General features: G+C 38.9%; 1 protein-coding gene across 3 annotated transcripts in view; it reads right to left on the bottom strand.

Moving 5' to 3' along the window:
* Positions 1 to 162: 162 nt before the first annotated feature.
* Positions 163 to 18,964, bottom strand: part of rogdi (rogdi atypical leucine zipper) — a 27,637-nt gene continuing 8,835 nt past the window's right edge. For 2 of the 3 annotated variants that reach the window (XM_055152530.1, XM_020925902.2), the window contains exons 4-11: positions 18,763 to 18,817; positions 15,774 to 15,854; positions 15,228 to 15,323; positions 14,235 to 14,333; positions 10,238 to 10,351; positions 10,110 to 10,159; positions 7,996 to 8,122; positions 163 to 4,943 (exon numbers count right to left, since the gene is read on the bottom strand). In XM_055152530.1, coding sequence (XP_055008505.1) covers positions 4,902 to 4,943; positions 7,996 to 8,122; positions 10,110 to 10,159; positions 10,238 to 10,351; positions 14,235 to 14,333; positions 15,228 to 15,323; positions 15,774 to 15,854; positions 18,763 to 18,817 — 664 coding nt within the window. In that variant the 3' untranslated portion in view covers positions 163 to 4,901. Of the gene's footprint in view, positions 4,944 to 7,995; positions 8,123 to 8,291; positions 8,353 to 10,109; positions 10,160 to 10,237; positions 10,352 to 14,234; positions 14,334 to 15,227; positions 15,324 to 15,773; positions 15,855 to 18,762; positions 18,818 to 18,964 lie in introns of those variants that run through there. The other variant, XR_008632033.1, reaches the window with a different exon arrangement.

Genomic DNA, 18,964 nt, shown 5'->3' with positions numbered 1-18,964 from the left:
GTGTGTGTGCGCGCGCGTGTGTGCGCGCGTGTGTGTGTGTGTGTGTGTGTGTGTGTGTGTATATGTGTATGTATGTGTGTGTGTGTGTATGTGTATGTGTATGTGTGTATGTATTGCACACCTATACTTAACTTTAACAAAACACAACAGACGCTAGGAGTATTTCATTGCACACACATATAATTTCCACATTTTATTTCATAAGCAGCTTTTCAAAGTAGTATAACACTTACTGGAATGAAAAGACAAGTTTGTTCAGGTTTAGAGTTGGACGAAAAGTGCAAAGTAAATACAACACAAGGTATGCATTAAATACACACGAACCACACACAATATGATTAGCTTATCATGGACATATTAATACAACAACACAGGCAAATGAGTTTGATTGGTTCAGATGTGGCTCCATCACTATGTTCACATGTAGCCCACAGCATAGTAGAGTTTAATCATATCTGAGTTTTATCCATGCAGTGACTAACTTGGTTGAATACATTTAAGTATACCTTTTCACATTCTATTGTTAACTATATTCACAAACAAATGCCCAGCTCTCAATTATCTTTGAAGAGAAGGAGTGCACTCTGTTTTAAAGGGCTTATATTATGCTAAATTTTGATCTATGTTATAATGTATAATGTATACTTATCAAAACATACCTGGAGTTGTGTTTTGTTTAACTCACTCTAACACACAATTCGTGAATATTTAGGTTGTGTTCTTCTTTCAAACTGAAAACACTCTGCTCCACCTTGTGATGCCATCAAGTGGTAATACAGAAAACTCTCCACTGTGTTTTTAAAGTCCATACACCTATACTAGAATCATTTGAATATTCTCTAACCATGGACTTTTCAAACTTTGAAGTTACACGTATTGTTTAAGCCTGAAATGCATTCACTGCTTGGTGCACACTGTGTGGCAATCTCAACTGAACAAAAGGTAAAACCACAACAGTTTTAAGGCAACAACTTCTTATTCTATTGTATGGTAAATAAAGCAATTCAATTGAAGCTTAAAAACATCACAAAGTGGAACAGAGCTTTTTGAGCTTTGGAGATGTAGACAGCCAAGTGATGCTAGATTACTCAAAGATGTGAATGAAACTAAACACTCCAGGTATGTTTTTGAGGATGTAACAACCTTCCAACATGGCAGTTTTGCTTAATGTAGTTTTGCTTAATATAGGACCTTTAAACTTTCTGTGTAGGTCACAGTCACAGGTAAAGAACAAGGCGCAGCTGAAGGAGTCAGTCTAACCCTGAGATTTAACTTCTGTATCATACTTACAAGTGTGAAGAATCAAAAAGATTCTGGGAAACTGTGGGCAATAATTGTTAATATTTGTTAATAATTGTTTGAAATAAAATCCAAATTTAAAAGTTCACTATGTAACATTCCTGGAAGAGTGTTGTCCTTGGTGTGGCATTAAAATGATCTATCTTGTATTTGTTTGATTACACGTGTTTTTATTACCCAAAATACCTTGAAACATGCATTCTTATTGTGAGTGATGGGGATAGATCATTTTGATACCATTCTGTGGAACAATTTTAGGAAAGCAGTAACATCTACATAGAAAAATTACATAGTGCATCTTTAAAATGAGCACAATTTGCTAACAAAATCAATTTTTAAAAGTACTATCTTTTCCAATATTTTCATATAGAAAATAATAATATTAGATCAAACTGACTCAGACATTAGTGCAGGGAGTTTTACTTGTACATTAGTGTTTTGGCTTATATTCTAAGGATTCATTTTTCCCTTAAATTTTTGGACCAGTATAGTAACTCATTGTTTCCCATTATTAAAGGAAAATATGGTGGCCCCTTGAAATCCAGTCTAATAAATTGGTATTAAAAATAAGCCTTTTGCTTGTTGTATTAGCTTAAATATATACAAGTAACTTTGTTTAAACAATATGTTATATCTATACAAACATGGACAGGGCAATGTCTTAGGGACAAAAGGATGCCACCTCTTTTAATGGAAATGAACAACAGGTGCACTAAAAACTTCTAAAACAGGACTGGTTTTGCATGTGGAGGTAATTTCAAGCTTCTCCCTCTCCCTCTTTTTTGGTTGGTTTTCCACTAGTGCCGCTTTGGCTACAGTAATTATCAATACTGGGAGTATGAGGCCATTCCTTAAGCCTACAGTTGCACAAATTGTCCAACTTTGCCAGGATGGCACATCTGAACGTGCTGTAACAAAAAGATTTAATGTGTCTCCCAGCACAATCTCCAGAACATGAAGGAGATTTCAGGAGACTCTAGGAGAGTTGGACAGGGCTGTAGAAGGTCCTCGACTCATCAGCAGGACACATATCTGTTCCTTTGTGCAAAAAGGACAGGCTGAGCACTGCCCGTGCCCTACAGAATGACCTCCGGCAGGCCATTAGTGTGAAGGTCTCGGCCCAAACTAGAGCCCGACCGATATATCGGCTGGCCGATATTATTGGCCGATATGGGCACCTGGAGACATATCGGCTGATATGGGCCGATATTTCACGTGGGCATGTTATACCTCGTTATAAAGCTTAGACTCACTACATTCTGTTCATTTAATCCAATTTACAGACAGATAAATGTCCTAATATGTGGCTCCGCATCAGTATTTATCTCCGGAGTCATTTGTCTGTGTGTGTGTCCGTACTGTCCCTGAACACACCACAGAGTCACGTCACTTCACTCACGTGCTATTATTTACACCCGCAGTGGTACGCAACACTGAGATTATATTCTTTTTACGACAATCGGTTTGATTCTGGATTAAAAGGACTTTTATTAGTGCAGACTTGTGATGTGAGGAGGAGCCTGTATGAGCGGTGAGTGTTGGAAATGTGTTAACTTTGAAGCTAGTTTTGGCTATTTGTTATTAGCGATTAGGTGCTGTAGCTCCCGCACATAAACAGGCTGTTTTCTATTGGTCTATTGTAAAGTGACTATATTGGCCGTATATTTGCTACTGGACCTGCATTGATATGTAAATGAGCTGTGAATAGAAGTGTGAATGATCCACATTTATTCATATAATTAATTACCGCGGCGCGCACGTTTTTACGGCTAAAGGCTAATAGCAGTAGTTTATTTACTAGCTAGGAGTTATGGGTCGGTCGCGATCGAAGCGGCTCTTAGAGCCGGCTCTTTGAAGCGAACAACGGGAGCATGTTTCTTATTGGGAGCCGTGTTTTCTCTTTTTCTCACTTTTTCTCTTCAAGCCGCTTGTAGACCCGTAGTTTGGCAGCAGCAGCAGCTGAAAACGAAACTTTCAGAAATCTGCGTGTGCATAGGATTAAAAAAAAAAGTGCATATTTGGCTGCAGTTCAGCATAAAATGAATAAACCTGGACTAATCTTGGTCTCGAGTGAGGGAGAGACTGAGTCCCGACAGTCCTGGTTCAGTTCTGGTTTAGTCCTGTTTTACACATGGTTTAAATCTGTTTTAGTCCTGGTTTAGTCCGTTTTCAGTCCTGGTTCAGTTTTGGTTTAGTCCTGCTTGCAGCAAAACAATCTCAAGAGTCGCTTGGGGGCCGAAAGAGCCAGCTGCTTTAGTGAGCCAAGCCAAAAGAGCCGGTTCTCAAAAAAAAAAAAAAAAAAAACTGGAATACCCATCACTAGTAGCTAGAATGTGATGCAAAAATGCCATTAGGCCAATCTACTGTCTGTAAATATGACGTAAAGAGTCAGAATAACAATAAATGTTGCCTAAATAAACCCAATTTAGAATCCACTAGAGCCAAACCTAAGTTTTTTAAACAATTCAAGATTTACAGTGAATTTTTACATCACTAAATATATCAACGTTTGTATCGGCTATCGGCAGCTCCAACTCCCATTATAATCGGTTTCATATCGGCCACAACAAAATCCATATCGGTCGGGCTCTAGCCCAAACAATCAGAGACAGACTTAATGTGGGTGGCTTGAGGGCGCCACGTCCTGTAGTGGGCCCTGTGCTCAGCACCCTGAAGCTCCATTGGCATTTACTAGACCACAGCAGGTGGTGCCCTGTGCTTTTCACAGATGAGAGCAGGTTCACCTTGAGCACCTGTGATAGAAGTGAAAGAAGGCAAGGAGAATGCTATGCTGCCTGCAACATCACTCAGCATGAGCGGTTTGGTGGTGGGTCAGTGATTGTCTGGGGAGGCAGATCCATGGAGGGATGTACAGACCTCTACCAGCTAGAAAACAGCCAGTCCTAGGTTCCTCCTGATGCACGACAATGCCCGGCCTCGTGTGGCAAGAGTATACAATGAAATTGCCCTCACAATCACCTGACTTAAACCTGATAGAACACCTCTAGGACATTATGTTTGGGTCCATCTGATGCTGCCTGGTAGCAACTCAGAGCTCAGTGATGCCCTTATACAGATCCAGGAGGACATCTCACAAGACACCATCTGTCATTTCATTACGAGTGTGAGTTTCAGAGTGTCTATAAATTTAAGCCCTCTGTAGGCTGAAAATTGTATTTCCATTAAAAGAGGTGGCATCCTTTTGGTCCTACGACATTGCACTGTCCATATTTGTACAATATGTGTACAGATATCCAGGATATTTTTTTTCATGTTGAGATAGTGTTCCTTTAATTCTTTTTTCAATGTAAAAAAAAAAAAAAAATCTCTCTCTCTTTTTCTGCAAACAAAGATTGCCTGGGCCACCATAAAAACCTAAGGGAAACACTGAGGTACTGAAATGTCTCTTAGATCCTTTTGATGTGCAAGCCTCATCTTAGAAGGAGCACCATAATACCTCCACAACAGCATGGCCTGGTCAGTCTGCAGACACTCAGTGCAGCAGGCTTGGGGCAGACTTGAGCAGGAGAGCTTGAATGCTTCTTGACAGAGTTGTGGTTCATCACTGAGGGGTGGCTGTGGAGAAGGTGCTCTTCACTCTTTTAAAAGGACCGCGAGTTCCAAAAGCTGGAGAAGACTGAGATCTGTGGGCACAACCAAAGAACATGACATCATGATTATGATACTAATGTACTGGACATGTGTAGAGTCATTCAAGGCAACAAAAACATGGAAGTAGTGTCATTCACTCCTCTGTCAAACCATCTGAAGCCACAGCTACCCTGGATGGAAATAAGGCAGCCAATTAGCAAAAAGAGGTTCTCTGCCATTTATAACTTAACATAGTCTTTCATTATAGTCTTTCACACTTTGTTCCATTTTCTGTTAATTGCTGCTCTTTTAGTAAGTGGAGGCCAAATTCAATAAATCATAATGATCAACTGATCATAGTTGGCCTAGAACATTTTGGAATGTTTGCACTTTTATTTATACAAAGTTGTTCTGCAGATACTTGAGAGATAAATATCAGCTATATAACTTTGTCTAATTTTATTTTACTTGAAATTAAATAAATGCTGTTTTCAGTCTCCGCCCTGGTCTTGGTTGATACTGAGTATCAGCATACACTTAATGCTACAGTGTCAAAATTAGTATCGGAACTGAAAAAGCTGGGCTGGTACGTCTGTAACAGAAATATCAGCAAGTTTGATTCTCTATTATACAGGATAACATCAAGCATTTTCACTTCAGCTGCCAGCTCACGTTGGCCTCTCGTTATATAGATACAGGTGAATCATGTATAACACAGGGGAGTTGAGCACATCTATACAGTTCTGTTGAAATCTGCTGCCATGGAAATAATTCTGATGGTCTGAGAATACTGAGAAGTATTTTGAGTTGCAAAACTTAAATTTTGGCCAAATGGCTTCACTTATATTTTCAGGGTGTCTATAAAATTAAGCCCTCTGTAGGCTAAAAATGTAAGTTCCAAAAAGAGGTGGCATCCTTTTGTTCCCAAGACATGGCCCTGTCCATATTTAGTAAGTAAGTCTTTATTTATATAGTGCTTTTCACTGACATATATCACAAAGACGCTTTATAGAAAATTGTTCAGCATTATTCATTCACTCCATACCCAGTAGTGGTAAGCTACTATTGTAGTCACAGCTACACCATGGCTGCCCTGCCAATCAGCACCATTGGTCCCTCCGACCACCACCACCTCTCACACACACACCACTCTCATACCAGGCAATCTGGGTGAAGTGTCTTGCCTAAGGACCCAACAACAGTTTTTGTGACTGGTGCCCCCTTGCCGGTATGGCCACATTAATATTGATATCCAACATATTCACATTGAGATCTGTTTTTTGTTTTTGTTTTGTTTTTTCCCCAAAGTGTTTCTTAATTTTTTTTGAGTAATGTACAGTCAGCACAGGAGATGTGTCACATTGTGCCCTAACATGCTTATTTACAGCAGCAGAGCATAGAAACTATTTAATGAACCCACAATTACCCAGTGGAAAAATAAAATAAATTATGTGTATCTTATGGAGCAAATAACTGTAAGGTTCCATATGAAGACAGATTTATTCAAAAATAAATGGTCTTCAATTCAGGCCTATATTTCAAATGGATGACTATCTTTTATAGGATTTTTTCTGTTATGATATAGTGTATGTGTAGTGCACATTATGAATGGTAAATGAGGAGAATGTGTATGACTGCATCTACACAGTAAACTTTATTGTCATTTTACCTGTACTGTATTTTTACAACTGTTTTCATAACTATGTGGGTTGCACCAAAAATTATTTAACAAAAATAAGTAAAAAAAAAAAAATACAATAACAACAAATAAAAAATAACAGTAAAGCAGGGTGATCCCAGTAAACCTTTTTAAATATACAGTAGTTGCAGCTCAGGCCTAAACAATAATTCTAGAAATTACTGATGAGATATTGAACAGGAATGGCTAGAAATCGCTTCATGTCATTATGTTTTATATAAAGCAATATTTGGGGTTTGTTTTTAGGCAGAGGAGGGTACCTTGTCTTAGAGCCCCTGGGAATGAGGGTAATGTACTTTAGTCAGGGTAGAGGTAGGTAGAGTAGCCAAAAACTTTACTCAAGTAAGAATAACGTTGCTTCAAAATAATATTAGTCAGGTATAAGTAAAAAGTAATGGTCCAAGATATTACTCAAGTAATGTATTTTGAAGGACAAAACATTAATTAATGCACAAAAACTGGAACAGACGGAAACAATAAAAAACTACATTATATCTGAAGGAACTGTGCAAGAAACACATACTGTATGTTCAGATCATTTAATATTGTCAACATAAAGCTTTTGTGACTTGAGTTACTGAGAAAATACTGTTACTTTAGGGTCATTCCACCTCAATTCACCCCAAAAAATTGCAATTTGAACACTCACATTGTCCAATTGCAAAGAAACAGTGGTATGGGTGTATGGGTAAGTCATAGCCAAGAAAGCCAAAATCTCAAATTTTAGCATGATCGGAATAACGGTTGCTGAGATATCACAATTTCATTTTTAAAATTTTTGTGTGGTCGCCAAATTTCTAAATGCATTTACTCAGCAACTACTGGTCCGATATCAAAAACCAAGGTATCTCTGGAAAGGGGACATTATAAGGAATCCAAATCTTGTGTCATTGAAGTCAGGCATGTCCCTTATTGTCAATTTAAAAGTCAAAATATAGGTCAAAAGGTAATTCATGCCAGATTTGGATTCCCTATGATGTCCCCTTTCCAGAGATACCTTGTTTCTTATAATCAGTTGCTGAGTAAATGCAATTTGAAATTCGACGACCATGTAAAAAAGTGAAAAAGTGAAACTGCGATATCTCGGAATATCTTGGTTGGTCCGATCAAACTAAAATTTGAAATTTTGGCTTTTCTGGCTATGATTTAGCTATATACAAACTTTCATCAAAATTTGGCAAAGTAGGGTTTAACTCATTGGGTGAAGTGAGGTGAACTGACCTTTTAATAAAAATAGAGTAGAGGTAAAACTAAGTATGCTGAATACTACCTACCTCTGAATCATGGTAGCCACTGCAGTCTGGGTAAAGTGCTTTAGTTAGGATAAAAGCTTCTCTTTGAACCTCTAGGGTTTGGGTAATGTGTTGGTAAGGATAAAACGGTTTATTTAGAGTAAGGCAGGGCACCTTGTCTTTGAGCTGCTGGCAGAGCTGCAGAGAGATGGTGAAGAAGACCAGGGTGTCGCTGAGCCAGGGCACCACACACTCCACCTTGTGCACGTGGCTCACTTCAAATCGATTGTTGTTCAGTTCACTGGACACACAGACATACATTCAGAGGAACAGGAGCTACATGCAGTGAGAAGTAACTCAATACATACAAAAATACATATTCTGAGTACTAATTTTGAGTAACTGAATTCCAGTACAGTTAGTTTTTTTCATTTGGTAGTATTCAGAATACAGTTACAGTTAATACATACTTTTCTGAAACCAAAGGAATACATCATGGTACTTCATCATGTAACTTTGGCTTTGAACTACCTGGTAGTAGTGAGAACAAAAAAAAACAAAAACATGTGTGATGTGAAACGTGCATGTATGATGTCACGTGTGTCTCTAATTAGACATAAATAAATGCATAACAAAACAGTGAAACAAAAATCAAAGTTCTAAAAGGGTATACCTTTATCTATGTCATCAAAATGGAAAATTCTATCCATAATGCAGGACATTTTGCAACAAATTTTTCTGACATTAAATATTCATCATTTCACAAAATAAAATTTTTGTCATCTATATTATTTGTGTCATCATAATTATTGTAGTATTTTAGTTTTAGCTCTTTTTGACATGGTTGCTAGGGATGAGAATTGGAATTACCTCTACATATGTCATACCTGCGACCCATGTCCATCCAGGAACTACAATTACAAAGTGCACCAGAATTTAAAAATAAATAAATAAATAGAAAAGAAACTAGGCAAAAGATATATTAAGATCTTAAATATAATCATGTTAACTATGTTTTAGTGAAAAAGTGCTTCTAAAATGTCATCTGAACTAGCCTGAACTTTGAAATGACAGTATTTACGGCGGTGCTGGATTGCTGTGTTTCAGATGACATCACAGATTTTGAAACATATGGGTGATTTTATAATTTGGGGTGCATTTCACTGCAATAAACAGTGAAAAAATAGGTTTTGTGTTTTTGCTAAAGTAATTACATATTTTCAAAATAGACCCCAAGGAGGAGTGTTGAGGAAGTTACTTCAAAAAAGTAGTGTTTGCGTGTTACTCGTTACTTCTTTAAAAAGTAATCCCTTACTTTACTTAGTTGCCCTCTATGGAAAGTAACTTTTTATGTCACTCGTTACTTTTGGTAACTTTTTTGTGGTAAACTCCATCTAAGGCTAAATACTGGCCCAAGAACCGTAAGGGAAAGTTGAAAAGAACTTTGAAGAGAGAGTTCAAGATGATGTGAAACCGTTTAGACATAAAAGGGTGGGGTCTGCGCAGTCTGCCCGAGGGATTCAGCAAGGGATGGCTGCTCGGTGGAGGAGGATCCCCTCGAGGGACCTGTCCCCAGGCGTCACTGGCCCCTCCTGAGCACACTTCCTCTGAGACGATGTCTGCGACCGGGTTGGCTAGGAAAGGCTTAAGGTGAAGGTGACATGCCACTCCATAGACCGTGAGATCAGTGTATACGGCGCCCTCCCTGCCCCTGGATGGGGACGAGGCCCCCTGCTCCCGGGGCAACTGTCGACCACCCAGACTGCGTTGAGCAGCCAGGGCAGGGACCGGCCCAAGTACACAGAAAAGTAACGTTGCGTCGAATTGAAAAAGGAACAATGGTTCGTTACCAAATTTTCGGTCAAAGAGCATTACACAATTTTTACCTGAAAAAAGTTATGTTACTACACCAAACACTGCCAAGGGGACATAAAGAATTATTTGGCCATCTTAAACTTTTGTCATTTTTAAATTATACATGTTTGAAAGTTTTTTGTCCTTTTGGCACTGGCTGTAGTGTTTTTTTGAGGAGGATTTAAAATGGGGAATTCTGATCAGTTTAATGATCCATTACACAGAATGTTGTTTGTTGTATTAGGGTAAATGGTCTTATTTGAGTGATGCCCTCTGTCAATTTTTAATGACATACAACCAAATATTTAGGCTCAAGCCCCTACAAGGTGTAGATCACCATGTTACCTTTTATTGTTTTAAAACCTCTGCAGGCATGTTTTTGTGGAGGGAGCAATGTTTTTTGTTTTTTTACATAAAGCATATTACGCACTTACAACATTGCCCCAGGATTGTGTACCACAGAGCTCCCAGCAGGCTTGAAATTCTGAAGAAAAAAAAATCAAGTGGTATTGAAACGGTCAAAAACAAGGCAGTGTGCTTCTGTGAGTCTCCCGAGCCAAACCTTAGTGGTGTTAGGAGGCAGCACGTGCAGCTGGTACACGGTCAGACACAGCTTACTCAGGTTGATGTAAAAGTTGACCATAACATCTCCAGGCATGGGTGGGCTGAACATTTTCTGCACACACACACAGACAAATACACATGACATTTACATTACCAATCAAAAGTTTGTCATTCAAAGCAACTGAGGGCTTAGCCACCCTTTGCTTTAATCACTGCTTTGCATTAAGGCATTACTTTATAGAAGGACAGAGAAGCTCATTCTCCAACAGGCTCCTACAGACCTGCTCACACAGTTAGCCGGGCCGGTTAAGTCAATATTTTAGAAGAATCATGCATTTCATCGTATAAGCACCAAATTTGGCAGGGATGTAGCTTATGACTTAATTTTTCAGAAAAGCACTTTAGCCATATGACCGCGAATTTTCATGATGGCCGACACAACATGAAATTCATGTGTATTTTGATTTATAATTGCATATGTGACGTTTAATTTTGTTACAGATGTGCATATAATGCACATATAATTCACAAGAACTGTGGTTAATATAATAAAATTAAAAATAAACATGTAAAAATATATATTATTTCATAACTGTTTCGTTTTAATAGGGAAATTATTATATTAAATGCAATATCTGTTATGTGGTATTTTCTTGGTGTGAAATTGATGTATAATGTTTTCTTTAATGCAGTTACACAGAACAATTCTCTTTACTTTCTACAATATATTTATTAGAGTGATGTCAATCAGGGCACAGTGGTGATATCATTGCTGTGGAACTCAGAATGGGGTTCAGTGTCGGCTATGTAGTGTTACTAACCACAGTAGCTCCTGTAGTTGTAACAAAGTGTAGTGTCTCAAATGCTATCTAGTTAGCTCTATTAGCATTTCAACATATTGTTTAGTACTACTAACATTAGTTGTAGTATAGTTAGATAGCTGCACCTGAACAGTCAGGATGTGCCAGTGTGGGAGAGCCGAGCCAAGGGTAACAGTGCTTTAGTTACCCGGATGGTGTACAGATCGCACGGCACTTCTTGAACCTAGTTGAATCCCATACACTAATGTGCATATGGTAAGGTGGTTAAAGGATAAACCCTCAGCCTTTACCATAAAAGCTGAAGATGGCAGAAAGCAGCAACCCTCTCAGTTTGTCATCTGAAACTGATTGGATAAATGTTGTCTTTGCCATACAGATAAAAAAAGAGGGCCTTAAAGCTCCACCCACTCGCTATGAATGCAATGAGACTAGTGGTTATTACACGATTTCCACAAATGTACCTCTTTTCAAGGACATAAACCAAATGCCAATTAAACTTAACATATCTAGATTAGATGATGGATCTTGTATTCAGGCAACACTTACAAAAAACAATGCCAAATATCATCAAAGTTGTCACTTACTCTTGAGTAATAGTAAACTAAACATGCAAGGAAACGTGCTGCTGATACACATAATGACCTCAGTGAGGTTCAACCTAAGGTCAGACGAAAGTCTAAAAATGAGCAGCATTGTTTCTTGTGTGACAAAGTTGAGCCAGCTGCAGAGCTACAACAAGCCATGACCATGAAATTAAATGATAGGTTAAAAGAAAGTGCTCGTAACTTGAATGATGGCAGACTCCTTGCTGTATTAAGTGGGGGAGATGTAATCGCACAGGAATTGCACTATCATTTCTCATGCTTAACATCTCTATATAACAGAGAGAAGGCTTACCTCTTGTGAGTTAAACACCAAGAAGAACCTAAACATGATGTTGAACCCTTAGTTTTTACAAAGCTTTTGACATAAATGACTGAAACCAGAAATATGAGCCAAGAGCCTATAGTTTTTAGGCTGGCTGAGCGTTTAAGTCTGTATAAACAAAGACTTCAGCAATTTGGGATTGATGGTCATGGCACTCATGCTACGAGGCTCAAAGACAGGTTATTGTGAGAATTACCTGATTTAGAAGCACATAAATCAGGAAGAGATATAATTTTGGCATTTAAGAAGGATATTGGTCCCGTTCTTTCTGAAACCTCATCATCTTGAAAATCGGCTGCTATTTGTTTTTTCTAGGTAGCTAATGTGGTTTTAGGTTATTATCTGGTTTGTAGATGCAAACACTTGAATTTATAGCCCATATTCATAACACAAGGATGATCAAAACCATATCAATGCTGAGAAGTATACTTTTTATACAGAAATGGCGGCCATCTTGAAATTTGGCGACTACAACTGCACACCAGCTCACCCTCATGTAACAGATAATACTCCCTTACAACTGTACAACAGTTCACCCTAATGTAACAGATATGTCCTCTCAATCATCATATCATTTTAATTCTGTTTTACTTATGACCTCTTGTATTTAGCTGAGATTTTTTTATGACTTACTTTTCTATTTTATTTTTATTCTTGAACATATACATTTATATAACTATGCCTTATTTGACACTTGTCTCTGCTATATATTGTGCTACTTATTTAGAATTTATTATGACCATTTATATCTTTTACTACTTTTACTACTTTGCTATTTGTAACATATTTTGATATGTGAACTACTGTTCACAAAGAATTGCAAAGAATGCAAAGAATTATTTAAAAATACAAGACGTTCCACACTGTGGAAAATCTCACAAGATGTGGTTGGAAACCAAAAGTGACACCTGTGCTGGCCAGGAGGATAGTGAGAGAGGTGAAAAAAAGAATCCACAGATCACGACCAAGGCCATCCAGGTGAATCTGGGCTCTGCTGGTGGCAACATCTCAAGGCAAGACAATCCAACAGACACTACATACTGCTGGTTCCACGGACGCAGACCAAGGAGGACGCCACTTCTCCAGATAAGACACACAAATGCCTTTTAGCCTTTGCAAATGCTCATCTGAACAAAAAAGGTATTTTGTTTTATGGTCAGATGAAACAAAAATTTAATTGTTTGGCCACAATGATGTATTGATGATTTGGCGTAAAAAGGAGAAATCTTCAACCCTAACCCTAACCTCCCCACTGTCAAACATGATGGTGGGAACCTCATGCTTTGGAGATGTTTTTTCAGCCAATGGGCCAGGGAGTCTAATCACAGTAAACAGCACCATGAACAAAGAGCAATAGATCAAGATTCTCAACAACAACATCAAGCAGCCTGCAGAGGAACTTGGACTTGGGCACCAGTGAACATTTTAGCACGACAATGACCCAAACACACTGCAAAAGTGGTGAAGAAATGGTTATTAAACAGCAACATTACAGTTTTGCAGTGGCCTGGCCAGAGTCCTAACTTGAAACCAACTGAGAATCTGTGGAGGGAGCTAAAGCCAATTTTTTTTTTTTTTTCCCAATAGCCAATAAAGGCTTTTCTATTGATTATCGAAAAGGGTATGAATAATTCTAAACATGCCATTTTTTGTTCAAATATAAATAAAAGCTGAGAATCTTTTTTTTTCCACAATGATGCCTCTTGTACGTTGTCTTATTATCTTCTGGGAGACGCCTGTGTCATTTATACACACACACATATATATAACAAATTAATTCATTATCGCCGACAATTATTTTAAAGCCGTTAACACAGTTTTTATTATTTATTTATTTATTTTTGTAAACGTCTGTTGCTCATTGGCTCTTATTTTTTTAAAAGTCCAAAGCGAGCGTTTCGTTAAGTTTGACGTCTTTTCTGTACACTTTTTTTCTGACCACGTGAGATGCAACATGTTTGAGCCTCCGTTGGCCGCGCGCTCCGCATGACCGCGGGCTCCTAGGGGACGCGGGCCTTTGCCCCTAAGTGTCCAAATAGAGGTGTGGAGATATATATATATATATATATATATATATATATATATATATATAGATAGATAGATATAGATATATAGATAGATGATAATAGATAGAGAGATAGACAGAGAGATAGATAGATAGATAGATAGTAGTCCATGTAAATGTTGTGACTGACAGGTGAGGAGAAGCAGACAAGAGCCATATAGGAGGGCTGTGCAGCCGGTTACCATTAGTCCGCTGGTGGCCAGCTCGGGGAGGGTCAGCGAGGCTGGGGTGGTCAGTCGGTTCCTGGCTCTGGTCAGCTGCAGCATCACCGCGTCCATCAGCTAAACACACAACAGCAGGGCAAGTTCAGTTATACACTGCTTTGCACTTTGCACTAATGATGATATATTCATTGTCTCCTTTTAAATCTGAAATGTTTCCTTAACCAATTTAAAAGGTGTCCAATGTAGCTTTTCTGTGTCCGCAACCTGCTTGTCGCTATGGAGATGTTATTGCTTTGCCAGGAATGTTCAACAGTATGGCATTAAACATTCATCATGCATTATTTCAATAAGTTGTTTTTAATGCTCAGAAATACCTTGAAAAATGCATTCTTACTGTGAGCAAAGTCGACTCTCCACAGTAACTGTTGGCGTCACCTGCTTGTCTCCATAAGAGTTTCATGCCATACTGGAAATTTACTGGAAAAGGAATAATATAACTATGGAGTGATAGTTTGTTACACACAGATCTTAATTCCACATTTTGTGCATAATGATCGAAAACAAGCATTGGTGCATATGAAAATATATGCAGTGGTTTTGTGAAAAACAGCAAAACAGCATACTGTAATCAGAATTTTTCAAAGAGACAGCGGCACAGTGGCTGAGTGCAGTGATTTTATTTTTCACCATGTCCAAGTTGGTACTAGTACTGCTTGACATGTCAGCTTCATGGCAAAGCAGTTAGGGTGTTAAATCAGAGACTCTGAGTGGATTCTATATTAGTTTTATTGCATCTACTTTTTTTGAGAGAAACCGTACGTTTTCCTCCATTGATTCAACTAAGTATACCTTGACCTTTGTTTGAATATGATCATGCTTTGTATTCACACCATTCTCCCCAATGCAAGAACCTATTTTTTTCTCTGGAGTGAAGTACACGATTTGTTAACTTTTAGTATTTTACCCCTTAAAAAGATCCCAGACTCCAACATGAGGTTGGGTGAGATGTACCTTGTTCACCTCTGCTCCCGTTTTAAAGTGGTAGGTCTCATCTCGACAGCTCAAAAGGTGCAAGGCCTGGTTCACATGGTTCCGAGCATCTTGGATCTGCTCACACAACACAGCAGTCAAAAGTCTGGTCAGGTGTGTAGAAAGAAATCCACAAGTATGGCAAGAGCAAAGAGCAAGTGTCAAAAAGGAGTTAGAAATGACATTTCTGTTGGGTGCACAGGCAGGATAGGAACCGGGTGGAATCTGACTTGCAGGCATATAGACAACGAGTATCTAACAATGAGTAATAAAGGTAGGCAGGAAGGCATCTGATACACACACATGTATACATGAGGATGGGAGGACATTTGACACACAAATAAAGGAGGATAGATGGCACACAGGCAGATGTAATATAAATTCACATCACAAATCTTGTGATTGGGTTAAAGTCTAAGCTACTGTAGTTGTGCAGAGTATGTGAACCACACAAGGTCTCTCTCCATAAAATTTAAGCTAAACTGTCGCTGTGCATGTCTGTCTCTGTGTGAAGGGCTCATAAAATACCTGCTGCAGCTTCCAGTGCTTGTCGTCCCGGAACTGAAAATGCAGGAGCTGACTGCTCTTGGCCATCTTCAAGTTGATGTCCTGTGAACAGGCTTGTTAGACCGGGTAGGTAGAGAACACACTCACTCATTATTAACAACAAACAAGACTCACTCATTATTAACAACAAATAACAGACTCACTCATTATTAACAACAAACAAGACTCACCCATTATTAACAACAAATAACAGACTCACTCATTATTAACAACAAACAACAGACCAAGGACTAGAAAAAGACCAAACTTAAAGGTTGTATAGAGGATTTTCCAAGGAACGAGAAATCCAGTGACTGTTTGTCCTTTTTCAAATGTTGTGCATGCGTGAATCCACCCCCCCTCCCCTACAGCTCCCTACGTAGAAACGCCTCCTCCCGCCTCCTCCTTACGCCAGAAACAGGTTTGTTTACAGCCGGTGCGCTGCACATGACTTGTAAACAACTAACTACAGTGTTGGTTAGGCAAGGCGGAGAAGTGAGGAGCGGGGGGAGCGGGTGCGCGGACATTTCGTGCGCGGACGAGAAGTGAGGAGCAGGGAGAAGAGCCGAGCAGGGAACAGGGAGGGGAGAGAGGAGAGGGGAGCGGTGCGCGGAGATTCCGTGCCCGGAGAAGTGAGGAGCAGGGGGAAGAGCGGATCGGGCAGCGGGGAGAGGAGCAGGAAAGGGGTGCAGAGAAGGTTGCGTGGAGATTCAGTGCGAATGAACGAGCTACAACACGCAGCAGCAAGCGGACTCTTTCTTTGCATTGAAAATTACGTTTTCAGACATAGGATATAGTTTTCGTGTCCTGAAAAACGTTTGACTAGCTCTTGGAAATAAAGTACGTTTTCATAATAAGCAGAAGTGACCTGTCCAGGAGTAATTTGGCGACCAATGCGTCAGTCTTTAGACCCTGCGTCTGCTTCAGTTGCGCCATCGCTGGAATGAATCTTCAAGAATCACCTTAGTTTGGCTTCGCTGCTTTTCCCCTTGTCTTCTTCTTTCAGCAATCTCAAAAACGGACTTTCTTTTGCGGCTAACTGCTCCTGGATTCTTGTCTGCCATTGCAACAAACTTTGTGCTAACTGCGAGGAAGATATAGGTCAAAAAAAGCCGCTAAGAACTGTTGTGTTGGTGGAGTAAACAGCGTCTGTGGACTGCGTGACAGGCGTACGTAAACCACGTACCGGCGGCGCGCAGGCAAGTCAGTTACGCTAGAAACGTAGGGAGATTGATTGACAGCCTGTCAGCTAACAGATAACGAGGCAGTGTCATTATCTATTGGCAAATGTTTAGCTGGCCCCACCACGTCCAGAGTTGATGAATTTTTATTCTCTTTTTTTTGGTCATCATAATTACAAGGCTACTGCATCTCTATAATGCTATCATTGACAATTTGAAACAAAAAAAAATCCTCCATACAACCTTTAAGTCACAGAGGTGGGTAGAGTAGAAAAAAATGGAAGACTAACATTATTTCAAAATAATATTTCTCAAGTAGAAGTACAAAGTAGTGGTCCAAGAAATTACACAAGTAAGACTAAAATAGTATTTGGGAAAATTACTTCTCAAGTAGGAGTAACTTAAAGAGTAATATGTAACTATATATAACTATTAGGGATGGGCATTCGATGAAATTTTCTTAATCGATCGTCGGAAGAATTAACGATCGATTATCGATTAATCATTAAAGTTTTTATATTAAAATGATCATCATTATTATTACTATCTGCACTACTAATCTGCATAAATAAATTCAACTTTACGACATATAAACCGTTACCACTCTAGAGCCACATCAATCCATTTGACATTATAATGTGTTTAATTCAGTTTTGTGTAACTCTCACAGAAACGAAACTTAAAACCGCATCGCTCAGCGAAGATAAAACTACAGCTCTTGTGTCGCTGATTCGGTCAACTTCTGTCAGATTAAAAGACATGATTCAGTGGAATACAGGTTAGTGTGACCATATTTGCGTTTGTCAAAACCAGGACACCGTACGAGGGGAGGGAGGTGGGGACTCGTCATCGACATTGCGGGACTCTCACCTGGTAAAGCTTTTTCCCACTGGACACCGAAACATATGTTTCTGCTTTGTACACTGTGCACATGGACTCACACTTGTCCCGAACGCAACGGAAAGCGTGGAATTTCTTGTACAAATTATCGTTAAATACGCATTTGTGCTTCGGTACGCTGCAGACTGACCGAATGTTTGTGTTTGCTCGCTCCTTCTGAGTGCAGAGAGACACATGTACAGACCCCTGTTTGGTCACGCTACGCACAGCAACCTACATTCGGTTTGTCGATTAAAATTAACGTAATCGATGAAATTCTTAATGATCAATTATCGATTAATCATGCCCATCCCTAATAACTATGTATAATTTTAAGTTAATAAAATTAAAAGGACAAGCATTAAATATTGCTCAAAATCTGTATTATCAAAGGACAGACACAAAAAAGAGAAACTAAATCATATGTCAAGGAGCAGTGAAAAAAATCACATGTTAAAATTATTTATTATCAGTATAAAGCTTTTCTCACTTGTGGAGTTGCAGTGGAAAGAGGACCCAAAACTTTTACTCGAGTACTGTTAATTCAGTAAAATATTACTCAAGTGTTTAAAAAGAGTAAATGTAACTGAGTACTACCCACCTCTGCCTTGTAGATATCAGAATTAAAGCAGTGTCATAAGTGTGAACACTTGCTTGGAGGTAACTTTGGGTATAAGCCTGGTTCATCAGTTCTACAAAGCAGGATCACTTTCCATCAGGATCAATCAATATTGTAACATGTCCTAAACATCAAAACTTCTAAGGACGTGATTATGGTGGTGACAAAGTGACTAATGACTGTCCTATACTATGCTATTATATTGTAGTATTTTAGTGAGAAAAACAAAACAAGTTCATTCCCATCTCATGTCTGGGTAAGAAAAAATTCTCCTGAAGCTGAATGTACTTACCGCCTGAGTCAGTGCCTCTCCCTGTAGAGTCAGCACCCCTTTCACCTGGTCCATCCTGCACACAGCCACAGTGTACTCAAAAACTCTCTGTCATATATAGTTTTAAAAGTACTCTGTTACCTAAACTGACACAGAGTTGTGTTTTATTTCATTCACATGTTTGAATAATCCTGCATTATTAAGCCATCTACATCTCCAAGGG

This window comes from Boleophthalmus pectinirostris, unplaced genomic scaffold, assembly GCF_026225935.1.
Source record: "Boleophthalmus pectinirostris isolate CB_2022bp ecotype Guang Dong unplaced genomic scaffold, ASM2622593v1 HiC_scaffold_17, whole genome shotgun sequence".
Classification (NCBI taxonomy): Eukaryota; Metazoa; Chordata; class Actinopteri; order Gobiiformes; family Gobiidae; genus Boleophthalmus; species Boleophthalmus pectinirostris.
The sequence above is the reverse complement of the archived record's forward strand: the minus strand, read 5'-3'. Positions and strand labels throughout refer to the sequence as shown.